The sequence below is a fragment of the Phyllostomus discolor genome, chromosome 14 (genome assembly GCF_004126475.2).
Source record: "Phyllostomus discolor isolate MPI-MPIP mPhyDis1 chromosome 14, mPhyDis1.pri.v3, whole genome shotgun sequence".
Lineage (NCBI taxonomy): Eukaryota > Metazoa > Chordata > Mammalia > Chiroptera > Phyllostomidae > Phyllostomus > Phyllostomus discolor.
Window position 1 is genome coordinate 20,502,543 of NC_040916.2, and position 13,329 is coordinate 20,515,871.

The following is a 13,329-nucleotide window of genomic DNA, read 5'->3' on the forward strand; positions in this document are numbered from 1 at the left end:
AAACACCTACCAGAAATTGCACATTTTCTGGTGGTCTTAAATGCCAGGCTTGTTTTGTGCTGGAATGATACCAGATCCACATTAAACGGGGTTTCTGACTGAGCTGTGCTGATTGGGTATATTTTGTTCTCCCCTTGTTGATATGCTTAATTTGGCAAATAACTTTCAAAATGCAAGAGTTCATGGTTGAAGCCATCAGACTGGTAACATGTGCCACAACGTTTTCCACTGACAATGCACTGTTGACTGACTTCATTTTAATTTATTCGTCACGATACTGTGGAATGGCTTCAAACAGCAGAGCCTGGAGTCCCCGCCTCCCAGTCCAGTGCTCTCAACTGCTTGGAGCTTCTGGGTCCTGAATATGCGACCAAGGTCCAGGACCTTCAATTCCCTATTTCCAAGCACCTGTCGTGCCTTCGCCCCTGGGTCACCCCGCCCGCCTCTCCGCGAGAGGGACCGCTCCCTCTTTACGTTCTGGAATGCGGCTCTCCCGCACGCATGCGTGGTTCGGCCACTCCGCGCCCGCGCCGCTAGTCTGGGCCAGGAGCGGGACCCTGGGTAACCCAGGGTGCGCGTGCGCAGTCGCTCTTGAGGGTTTCCCCTCCAATCAGTCTGCCGCCCCGACCATTCATTCCTGATTCCTTCGCCTGGTCACCCCTGCAAAAAGCCTGCCCGCCGGTACACCACGAACAAAAGCAGCTCTCGCCGAGGGCTGCAATCGTTACCAGGCGGCCGCCGTCGCCGGGCGCGCGCCGTGCGTGTCGGAGCACCGCCCGGGGCGCGTCTCAAGTCGTATCCCCCGCCGCTCCCGCCCCTTCCGCCGCTCGCGCACGCGCACGGCCGCCCTCGGCGCGCCCGGGTTGGCTGCGGCGGGGACCGCAGCGGCGGCGGCCTCGAGAGCGGTAGTGGTTTCCACTCCGCCTGATTACTTTCCTCCGCCCCCTCCCGTCGGACGCTGCTGTGTGGTCGCCGCACAGAAATCAACTTTATTGTTCCTCGGCCCCACCTCCTGGCGTGGCGCGCGTCCTCAGGATGCACTGAGCCGGAGGGTCGGGGCGGCGGCGGCGGGTCGCGGTCCCTCTCCTCCGAGCGCCCGGCCGGAGGGGAGGGAGTCACGATGTCCGGGAGCCGCCAGGCCGGGTCGGGCTCCGCCGGGACCAGCCCGGGCTCCTCGGCGGCCTCCTCGGTGACTTCCGCCTCCTCGTCCTTATCCTCTTCCCCGTCGCCCCCGTCCGTGGCGGCTTCGGCGGCGGCGCTGGTGTCCGGCGGGGCGGCCCAGGCCGCGGGCTCCGGCGGCGTCGGGGGCCCGGCGCGGCCTGTGTTGGTGGCGGCCGCCGTGTCCGGGAGCGGCGGCGGGGTGGTGTCCGCGGGCCTGTCCCGGCTCAGCTGCGCGGCCAGGCCCAGCGCCGGCGGAGGAGGGAGCGGCTCCAGCCTCGGCAGCGGCAGCAGGAAGCGACCTCTGCTCGCCCCCCTCTGCAACGGGCTCATCAACTCCTACGAGGACAAAAGCAACGACTTCGTATGGTGGGTTTGAAGAGCAGCCCCCTCCCGTCGCTCAAGTCTGAGCTTCTACTCTCGGGGCTGGTGGGTCCGATGAGAGGTGGGCTTTCGGTGCTGCAGGGGCTTTGGAGCTGGTGGTCGGGGTTGAGATGCCGGGATGTTGGAGATCCGAGGCAGGGTGGGGTCTAAGTACTGGTGGGGAGGGAGAGAAGGGAGTTTAGGGAATAAGAAAGAAGGGGCGGGCGGCGGGGGGTGGCGAGATGGAAAGTCAAATAAATGCTTGTGCATGGGAGGAGAAAGTTGGGCCTTGAATTTTCTGGCTGTCTGGTGAATGAGGCATCCTCCCGTCTGTGCGGATTGCCTGTCGAAGTGAATTAAACTTGTAAAGGAAGAGGGTTAAGCTTCCTGAGATGCGGAGGGACGGAGTTTTTGGCCAGAATTGGCTCATCGAAAGTGGAGTACATGGTGCTCTAAGCATGGGTATGGATGTTTTAAGAAGTAGTATTTCATGTAAGTATCCGTGGTGTGTACTTTTACATATCTCCTATTTTAAAGGGTAGCCCCCTTTTAAAGCTGCCGTTGAGGCTGCTGTAGCCAAGAAAGTCTGTTCACAAAAAAAACTTTCACTTCTCAGCTGAATGTCTTGATAGAGGGAACCACATTTATTAAACCTCACCCACGTGCCCGATTAGCCCCTACCCTTGTATAATACACGAGAATACTGGAACTTCTAATTTGAGGAACTCTAGGTATTTAGACACTTTGTCATCCTAGTTGGCATGTTGAATGATACGCCGTCGTATGCAGTTAGGATGTGTGGCAGAGGGGTTAGCCATAGGAAGTGAACGATGGAGTTGATTGTCTTGTTCCGAGTGTTTTGGGATTGTCATTGGATTTGTGTCCGAAACACAGTCTGAGTGGTGGACTTGTGAGGAAGGAATTGTGTTCAGCTGAGTGAGAACTGTAGGATTTTGTGTGTTTCCTTGGGAGGAAATTGTATGTAGACTTAGAATGTAAGTGGTGTAGGAAGTTGGCTTGCACTGTCATGATAGGGGAAGTTGATTCCTTCCAGGGTGGAGGGTGGCTGAGTTGATGTCATTCTAGTTGACCCTCGAACACGGGGCTTTGACGTGCCTGTGTCCATTTATACTTGGACCCCCCGCCCCCAATAAATACAGTCCGCTCTTGTATCCACGATTTTGCATCTGTGGATTCAACCAATGCTGAACGAAAACAGTATTTTTCTCATACCTAACCGGGGAATGATGGAAAACAGTCTTTTCCATCCCTGATTGGTGGAATCCACCATGGGAAGGGCCAACCGTAAGGTCCGAAGTTACAGGGGTATTTGGCAGTGTAGGGGTGGGTGCCCGGGTCCCTGTGTTGTTCAGGGGTCGGCAGCAGCTCTGATAGGTTTGATTGGGACCCATGGTTTCTAGTTCTCATCGCTAATAACGTCTGTTCATATTTTTGCTTTTGTCTGAAATTCTGGTTTCAGAATGAATTCACTTTTCATTCTAATGGCTATAATTGTGATTGTTCCCTACAAACAACTTAAGTAGCTTATGGTTGAGTCTAAGAATTACTTGTGCTCATACTCGCTAGAGAGGGCCACGTGATCAAGTAGCAGCTACTGACACAAAGTGAGGATTTGCAGGATTCATTTGTCTTTTCAGCTACCATTCGCATTTCAGTAGACTAAAAAGAAAAAAACCTCAAAGCATCGATATAGGTGCACTAACATAGTATTAAAGATGTGAGAAATAAAGGAATCCAGCAAATATTTGTTTGGCACTCACTGTCCGCCTGGCACCATATGAGTTTCATTGTACTATAGGCTATTTTATAGGAAATTGGAGAGGGATGGGGGAATGAAGTCGCTGGCACTTTTTTGTGTTTTTATTTTTAAAGGTAAGGTTGTATAAATTTTTATTAGTCTGCCACCTAGTTTTTAAAAATTTCAGTCTAGCCTCTGAGTTCTGTGTTGATTGGATTTCTCTGTTTTCTTTAATACTCTAATGTGGAAGCGTCCAGTGAGAGTTTTCAGTTAAAAAGGCCAACTATTTTGCTTGAAGAATCTCATTAGTCCATTATTTCTTTTTCTGGTGAGGTCGACTACTCAGAAGAATTTATTAGTGGGAATCCCGTTTCCCCGCTTCTCAAGCGAGATTTGATTCGGCCCGTCCCTTGGAGAAGGAGGATAAGGGCAAGGCGAGGCTCAAGGAGTCCTTTTTATTTCTCGTTGGCTCCTGGCGGTTGGTCTCGTCTTGTTGCTTCTAGGTCAGACCGGACAAACCCCAGTTCCTTGGTGCTTTTACACCCGAGTGAGGCTGGTTTGAATAATGATGATAATTCCTTAGTCATTACGTTTTAAAGATGTTCGCACTTCACACTACATTTTATCCTTAGAGCAATTCTGTGAAGTTATGTAGACTTCCAATTTTCATATGATACTAATATCACATTTTGATTGAAGCGCAAAGAAGTTATTGGACAGCTAAGGGGCGAAACGAGAACTCAGGTCTCCCAGCTCTCAAGGGAGTGCACTCTGTACGGCATTAGAAAACTGCAGATCCGTAGGTTTGAGGACACGTATTTAGTTGGCTGGTTTTTAATGTGGTAGAGTGGAGGGAAACAGCTGTTTCATAATCGCATGTGGTAAGTGTTTTTATCCCTAACCTCCCCCCGCCTGTCTGCCTGCTTACACCCTGAGAGGGCGCATCAGAATTGGGGGCTGGGGTGGGCAGTGTAATACTTCTTGAGAACGGTTGATTTAAAGTCAAATGCCTGAGTAACACGTATTGGCCTCTCGGCTTACATCATGGCTGAACATAAGTTTATAGTTAACTGCGGAATTGATCGTTTTAGGGAATGGTTTTCACTTTAATGTTTCTTTCACACGAAGGATTGAAAGTACACATTATTGAAGTGCAGGTGATTCTGACAGGGAGACAGAGACCGAGAACCTAGTCCAGGGGAGAGTGCTATTTAGCTTGCAGTTGGGAAAATCTTCGGCGTTCAGAGGAAGTCTTTGTTACTTTGATTTTTCACATTTTTCTTACATGACGCATTTAACTAAAGTTGCTTGAGTCTTGCCGGCATTTGGAAGATGACTTCTCCTACTCTCTCACGTTACTGCTGCCTCTGCGTCCGCTTCCCCACTGCCTGCGACGCCCTTCTCTCCCTCCGCAAGTCCCAGTAGTTCTCTAAGTTGCAGCAGAAATACAGAGTTTTCAGGAAGATAGTAGCCCCTGGTGGGAACATTAACTCCGTCTGTCTGATAAAAAGTAGGTAGGATCTACATTAAATAGGTATACCATTTATTAAATGTCACTGACTCTCGTGTCTATTAATAATAGACTATCCTGAAGGAGCTGACGATTTAAGGCAAAGAAATACTTTTTAATCACATAACTGTGTCATATCTTGACATCATTTTTTCACTTCAGTGTTAAATCTGAATCTGGATATTGACTTGCACCCGAGGCAGCCATCACCCATTCATCATATTTAGCTCTTCAGGCGACACCCTGTGACCATTCTCGTTGCGGTGTCTATCAAACTATTCAAAAGCATTCTTAAGAGATGTGAAAGTATATTCAACCACTGCGATAAGCTGTAATTCGTTACATGGTTATTATAGCAACATCAGTCAAGAACTTCCTAGAATCTGCAGAACAAAATTTGATTCCTTTGCTTGGTGATACGTATGCCATTGGGATGACAATGGTGCTGAAAGGCCACGTCGTAGTGGTTTGTCACCGTCCTTCTGTCTGCATAGTGTCAGCAGAAGATGTCGGTGAATGGAGGGGCAGAGAGAATGAAAGACGCGCATGAAGCGGGTATGAAAGACTGTGAACTTGAGTTCTGGCCTGCATGCTGAGAGGGGGAGGCGCCTGTGTGGGAGCAGCTCCTTACCAAGAGTGTGCGAGCGGAGGCTGCCTTTTCCTTCCACAGACCTTCCTTGGTAATGAACCAGCATCCTTTGGTTGGCGGTATTCCATCTAAGAATTGTTAAAATAACTGCAACCTTAAACCTTGTTGCTATTTTACCCTTGCATGTGCGTGTTTGTTCTTGACGGTGATTTCTTTCTGTTTTAGATAGTATCAGCCCGCAGTCCTCCCTCAAAGCTGCTTCTGTAGCTGGGGGAAAGGCTCTGGCAGTCCTTTTTCTCTTTCCTGTTAACATTTGCATTATACAAGATAACAGCGATTCCTAAATTCTTGACTTGTTTTTAGTACTTGGTGTCTCCCACCTTTGCCTTTCGCCTTGCTTGTTTTTTGTCCCCTGCCTTTCTTCCTATGTGTATGTATCAGGCTGTGTTTGTACAGGTCCTACCGTCTCAAATAATATTTTCATTGAATAATATGTTTTCTCTTCGTATTGTCATATATAATTGTCTTTTTGGTTTTTTATTTTTTATAATTAAGTTTCATGAACTGATTTTTGCCTATTTCTGTGAAGGGAGAAAGGTGTATTGTAGTAGGTGGTGTGACTTCTGTTCACTGTATTTCCGGTATTTGGGCATCCCTCCTTCTCCCTTCCTAGTCTGTATGGTATGGGGTGGGTGCCCCTTGTCCCCAAATTCAGAGCTGGCACACATGATCCGAGGCCCCAGTAGTCCAGTGCTTTGGGGAACCCCCTGGCCTCAGCATTGGCTCAGGCATGGGCATTGGGCTCGAACAGGGAGAGTGAGACAAAGCGGGTTAGTGAAAATCACAGAGTACTCTTGGGGGCTTTTTCATGGGTACTTGAGACTCAAAGGTCTTAGCTGTCAAGTCCACTCTGAAGTGGAGAGTGAAAGTGCTGTACTAACAAGTGGAGAGTGGATGTGCCGCACTACTTATGACAGTCCTACTGCGTGCTCTCCTGTAAGCTGTTGTTGTCTGCTAGGCACAGGTCGGAGGGTTTAACATTACTGATCAATCAGTGCAGCAACTGTTGGTGCGGCCACTTTTGTAATTCCCATTTACTAGGTGAGGAGAGGAGGGTTGGAGAGGTCATGTTACCTGTCTCAGCTCATGTAGTTAATGATGGTGTTATCGGTGCTTACATTTGGACGTTATGGCTCCGAGCTCAGCTTCCTAACCTTTATGTTTCCTTGCCTTTATTTAGAGTCTGGAAATTTTGTTTAAAATCAGCTTTATTAAGATATCATTTGCATACAATAGAAGACACCAGTTTTAAGTGTATAGTTCAGTAAGTTTTGACAAATTAATACATCTGTGTAACCACCACCTTAATCAAGATACAAACTGTTTCCATCACCCAGAACGTTCACTTGCACCCTGACTTCTGCCCTTACTTCTGACGCCTGGCAGCCAGTAACCTGATCTGTTTTCTCTCGCTGTAGTTTCGGCTTTCCTGGGATTTCTGTTAATGAAGTCATTCAATACGGAGTCTTTTGGGTCCGACTTCTTTCATGTGGCACAGTGTGTTTTTGAGATTCAGTGATATTGAATATATCACTATTTTTTAAATTGCTGAGTAGTATTACATTATTTGAAAATAACATGATTTGTTATATATTTATCAATTAAAAGATACCTGAGTTTCTTTGCTTTTTGGCAATTGTGGAGAGAGCTGTTGTAAACATTTACATGCTGGTTTCCATGTGAACCTATCTCCACATCTCTTGGGTATTGCTGGCTTGTATGGCCAGGTGTATGTTTTAACTGTACAAGAAACTGAAAAACTCTTTTCGGAAGTGGCTGCGTCATTTGCAGCAGTACCGTGTGAGCGTTCCAGCTCCACAGCTTCGTCCACGCTTGATGCTTTCTGCCTTTTGAATGTCCGTCCTTCTCCTGGGTTTGTAGTAGTTTTTGATGGTCATTATTTGCAATTCCTTAATAACTGATGATGTTGAGCTTATTTTCCATTTGCATATCTTTTTTTCTTAAAGATTTTATTTATTTATTTTTAGAGAGGGAAGGGAGGGAGAAAGAGAGAAACATCAATGTGCGGTTGCTGGAGGCCGTGGCCTGCAACCCAGGCATGTGCCCTGACTGGGAATCAAACCTGCGACACTTTGGTTTGCAGCCCGCGCTCAATCCACTGAGCTACGCCAGCCAGGGCTCATTTGCATATCTTTTAATAAAGTGTTTGTTGTAATCTTGTGTCCATTTTTCTCAAGTTGTTTGTCTTGAGTTGTAAGGATCCTTTATAAATTCTGGATACAAATCTCTTGTCTATTTCTGTGTATAAGTCTGTTGCTTACCTTTTAATTTTCTTACAGTGCCTTTTGAAGTGTGAAAGTTTTAAATTTTAAGTCCACCTTACAGACTTTTTCTTTCATGGTTTATGGCTTTGTGTCCTATATCAGAAATTGTCTAATGTGGTGATTTCTTATTTGATTCATAGGTTATTTAGAACTATGTTCATTTTTAAATGAGAATTTTCTGGATACCATTCTGCTGTTGATTTCTGATATATTCAGCTTGGTTCAGAGAATATGATTTATATGGCTTCAGTCCTTTTAAATTTATTGAGACTTGTTTCATGGTCCACATCTTGGTTAATGTTCCGTGTGCACTTGAAGAAAATGAGTATTATGCAGTGTGTAGGCTGGTGTATCCTGTAAATGTCAAATAATAATCAAGGTGGTTGATGTGTTGTTTAAATTCTCTGTCCTCCAATTGATTTTTCTGTACACTTGTTCGTTAATTACTGAAAGAGGAGTGTTAGAACCTTTATTCCACCTATGAGTGTGCATTTGGCAATCTCTTAATTCTGCCGGCTCCTTCATGTATTTTGAAGCTTTGTTAGTGGGGTGTAGACGTGTGGAGGTGTGAATGGATCCCTTGTCATTTTGAAATGCCCTCCTTCATTCCCGGGGACCCTTGCTGTGCTGCGACCTGTGTGGTCTGCTGTTCGCGCAGTAGCCCCCCCGTCCCCGGGGCTGTGTTCCAAGACCTCCCGTGGGTGCTTGAGCCGTGGGTGTCACCGAGCCTTAGGTAGGGTCTGGCACAAATAAAACCCCCCTTTTTATTAAATTTTTTTTATTAAAAAGCATAAGCATGTAGTTCTGTAACATAGCAGTGTCACACTCAAGCACACCATAGGACATTGTGGGGGGGCTCCACCTGCAGGGTCCCCCCGTCTGCCACGGATGAGAATAAGTCTACCGAGACATGATCTGCTGGAGGGTGCTAGCAAAGCAGGTTTCACAGGATTTTATGCATTCTTTCTTAGGCCTGATTGCCCCAGGGAGGCTGCGCTTTCCAGCACAGGGCCGCACCCACCTCTAGCATTGTTTCAGGCTTAAGTCAGGTAGGGGAAGTAAGGCAGCCAAGAGATTAGGAGACTTCTTGCAGACAGAATGAGGACTCAGGCTGTGTTAAAGCTGAGGGGTAAGGGGCCCCTTTCTCCATAGCCCCCCAAGTCCTTCCCTGAGGGGCCCCTTGTGACCATGCCTGTCTTAGGTCGTTCCTCCCTTGAGGAATCTTACCCGTCATTGGCTAACCCATCATGCACTGGGGGCCAGGCAAACTTCATTTCCTCAGTGGTTTGGGGTCCCAAGGTGTCTCACTCAGCCTTAGCCATGGGGGGTACAGCTTCTGAAACCAAGCAGGGCGGTTCCCAACATGACATTTTAGGTGAAATTTTCAAATTGCTGTCCATCTTGTGCAAGACATTCATGTACCCTACCAACCACACAAGCAGGCGTTACTTCTGCCAGAAGTAATGGGTGGGCAAAAGCAGGCTTATAGTTGTTCGTATGGAAAGTAATACAGTAACTAATAATAATAAAAGAATAAACTGCTTCATGTACTCATAACTGTAAACCTCCTTTTGCCCACCCCTGTATATATGTACTATGTTTTTTCCTGTACATTCTTACCTATGATAGAGTTTCATTTATAATTTAGGGACAGGAAGAGATTAACAAAAATAACTAATAAAATAAATCAATTAGACTTTAACTTAAACTTTTATAGTGTAATGAAAGTTATGTTAACTTGGTCTCTCTCTTTTGATGACTGATTTGATGACCAAGAGGGCCACTGTGCATATACAGCGTAGACATACTTGCTGGACAAAGAGGTGGCTCACGCGCTGCATAGAACTGATGAACGTTTCAGAGATTTATACCTTTCACTTTAATGTTTCTTTCATGCCACGTAGGTACTGTTAGTTAGGCCTCCTAGTCTGCCTTTCCTTAACTTGCGTTTCATGCGTGGATGACCCCATAGAAATGATCCTGTGCCTCTGATGTTGTGTTTTTTTAAACTTCTTGCCAATTGCATTGTACTTTCTCTTCAAGTTTCCACGTCTTTTGCTGTGTTTTCAGGTACCGTGTTTTTCAGCTCTGGAGTTCCAGTTGGTTCTTTGTATATCTTCCATTTTCCTCTTAATTATATTCATGTGTTCCTTTAAGTCATTGAGCATATTTGTAATGTATGTTTTGAAGTCCTTTTCCACTAAATCCATTATTTATTTCTTTGTTTTTCTTGACTGGTGTTTCTCATTTATGGGTCACAGTTGCTGTTATTTCACATGTCTAGTAATTCATTGGATAGTGGACATTTTAAACTTTCTATTATTGAGTGATGGATTTTAGATTTTATTTTCTCCCTTTACAGTGTTGGACTTTGGAATGAAGTTAAGTTACTTGCATATCAGTTTGTTCCTTTTGAAGGTTAAAAAAATTTAAGGTAGATTATGAGGAGCTGTTTTTCTAGACCTAGATGATTAGCTCTACTACTAATGGCACCACTGATGAATGCCCTGTGTGTTGATAGCTCCCTGGTGATGGTGTAGCTGACCTTGTGGAGTTTTACCCTGCAGTGTGTGAGTAGTGTCCAGCAGTGGACTTGACTAGAACCCGGGATAGATTTGTGGAGTTCTTTCTCCGTGTAGCTCCTTCCTCCGTGGTGTCCTGCCCTGTAAATCCTCTCGCCTGGAATCCTCCCTGGACGCGGTGGGATTGTTGGGCCGTGCCTGTGTTCTCCTTCCTCGGGCCTGTGAATCTTCGCGTGAGGGCGAAGAACTGGGTTTGCGACGGTGCTCACTTCATTTGCCCGTCTTCCCCCAACACTGTCAGCACTGAGCTGCCCAGTGTCCAGTATCCGGACGATTGTTTCATTTTACCCCCTGCTCCCACCCCCAGCTTTCTGAGTGTGTACAGTAAGGAGGGACTTGGCTTGCTGTTGAGTTTTGACCTCACATGTAGAGTGAGCTACCTGTGTTTCACTTTGTTCATTGGCCCATCTGAGGTTCCTCTTTTGCTTCGTTTTCCTTTGTCATATTTCTTTGCAAATTGCACATTTTTTCTTATTGTACATGTTCACATCTCTGAAAAATGGGTTATGTGCTATAGATGGTGGAACTGAGAAACATGCCCTTTGGCTAGCTGGCCGTTGCGTGCGGGGGCCGTTGGTTCTTGCAGGTGCGTGGCGGTGGAAAATGCCGGCCTCAGAATTTTCACACAGGCCTCAGCAGATTGGGAGAAAGTCTCGGAGACAATTGTGAATTACCGTCTTATTCCCTGTGAATTACATGTTTGTCTGTGGGAGTGAGGGGCGGAGGAGGTTCTGGGATGTGGTGCATTAGACATGCCTAGCCGCATTCCTGACGCTGGAGTCACGTGTAGTTTACCTGGCTGAACGTAAACCTGGCCTAAGATCCCAGTACCCGTGGCTTCAGCTCTGTTATATAAAATGCAGCCTCACCAAAGCAATGGAATATATTGTCTGCGGAAATCTGGGTATCAGTGAGGTAGTCAAATACTGGTTCAGAAGAGTTAGACACCGAAGAATGAGAGTTTGTAGGAAAACCCTAATTAATGGTGTGTATGTGTGATGTATTTTTTTCTCACAAGCGTGATATATGATAAAACTTGTTTAAGTCTAAGAGAAGCATAGTGTTCTTTTTAGAGAAGTATAAAGTAAAATTCCTAACTGCTAGGAAAGTGTCATTAATTACTAGAGTTGTTCCTTTTTAGTAATGTATAATGGTACCTCTTATTATTGATGACATGTTAGGTCCTACTGAATAAGGGATTGTATATCCCCCCACTTCACTTTCATTCTCCTGACGTCTTTTTGTTGTCTGGTCTGTTGTGATTTCTGTATGTCTTTGTATGTAACCCTGTGAAATAACGTATTTTTGCATGTTTTAAATGTGTATAAATTGCGTCATGCTACAGATCTCATTTTCATTTCTGTTTTCACTTGACAAAACATTTAGCTGTGTTGCTCTACGTAGCTTTGGTTTATTCCTTATGACTGTTGTATGGTGTTTTATAGTGTACGTCTAAGTTCATTTTACTTCTCCGTTCTAGCATTTGTGAGCATAAGGCTGCTTCTAATTCTCCATCGCAGTTCAGTGCCCGCCTTGATGCAAGTAGCCTCATGCAGACTCCATGGACAGATGTGGGTGTTTTTCTTGGCTGGATACATACACATACCCAGCCAGCCACGTGTACACACATACATACACATCTATATATAAATCTACATTTATGCACACACACTTACATGTACACATACACATACATATACTCAGGGGTGTGTAGATGTATACATCTGTTTAAATGTCATCTTAAGAGTGGGATAACGTGGCCACGAGGGTATGAATCTTCAGTGAAGGTCAGATGCTAGAATGTGTCTGCATGAAGATTCTTGTTTTTCCATAAGCTGCCTAACATACTTGGCATTCCAATTTCCTAATAATTGAATGGGGATAGAGTGTATTTTATTGTTTTAATTTGCATTTCTGATTGCTAATGAGTTGGAACATCTTTGCATATACTTGAAAGGCAGTGTGTGTCCCCTTTTATGAATTAAGAATTCACTTTCTCTCTTTTTTTCCTGTTGAATTTTCTGTCTTGCATGTTGATGTACAAGAATTGATTGCATTGGAGACATGATCAGGCCCAGCAGGGGTTTAATTTATTTGTGCTTTTTTTCCCTTCCTTTTTGATGGTTCTATAAATATTTTGGGAGGTCTATATGCAGTTTTGGGGGGGTTGTATAAAATATCAGGTATCTGTATAATGGTCTGGCTGCCTGTGTATATAATCTGTGTGTGTGTGTGCGCGCGCTCGTGCTGTTGCCTGGCGGAGTGGAATGGGTACTAAATGGATTGTTTACAGTGTTCCCAGAACCTACTCTGGGTACATTTTTGTACTTCACAATCGTGAAGAGTTTGTGATCTTTTGTTAGGATCTTTTCTATATATTCCTTTTTTTTTTTTTTTTTTTCCTGTTTCAGCCCTTTCTTGGGAAGAGAGGGAGTGGCAGTTCAGTCCCTATCTTCTTTGATGTCATCTACTTATTTCTGATAGGAATTCCTTGAAGTTTTTAGCTTGGGTATCCAAGACGGATACCACTTTTCCCACTTTCTGTTACTGGCACAGATTTGTCCATATTCTCTTTTTGTGTATTCTACCATTTATTGATTATTGTGTACCAGGAATCATACTGAGCACTTAGTCTGTTTTATTAGTAAGTTCAGTGACTCTGTCACGTAGATAGCATCCCAGTTACACGAGTAAAAACAGGATTAGAAAGATTAAACTATTTGCCCAAGGTCAGAAAACTAGAGGTGGCGTAGTTTTACCTAGCCTGGATTTAACCTAGGGTTAAAATAACTTTGGGGTAATTTCAGTTGAATTCCATTTTTGCTGGAAGTCTTGACTTTTAATGTGGTTAAAAAGCTAGCTTTTGGTGAAAAGAATGGAAACTTTCTTTAGTTCACATGTTACACAAAAGCCATTTCTTAAAAGCTGCTGTTCTAAACCGACCTGGTAGCGACTTCCGGGCGCTGCATACGACCTCCAGTGTTCGTGCACACAGCGCATGGCGCGGACTGTGGTCCTCTGCT

At 45.3% G+C, this 13,329-nt stretch overlaps 1 protein-coding gene across 4 annotated transcripts in view; it reads left to right on the plus strand.

Moving 5' to 3' along the window:
• The first annotated feature begins 856 nt into the window (after nucleotides 1-856).
• The window catches only part of COP1 (COP1 E3 ubiquitin ligase), an 86,189-nt gene continuing 73,716 nt past the window's right edge, over nucleotides 857-13,329 (plus strand). For 3 of the 4 annotated variants that reach the window (XM_028531025.2, XM_036015801.1, XM_036015800.1), the window contains exon 1: nucleotides 858-1,527. In XM_028531025.2, coding sequence (XP_028386826.2) covers nucleotides 1,121-1,527 — 407 coding nt within the window. In that variant the 5' untranslated portion in view covers nucleotides 858-1,120. Of the gene's footprint in view, nucleotides 1,528-13,329 lie in introns of all 4 variants that reach the window. The other variant, XM_036015802.1, reaches the window with a different exon arrangement.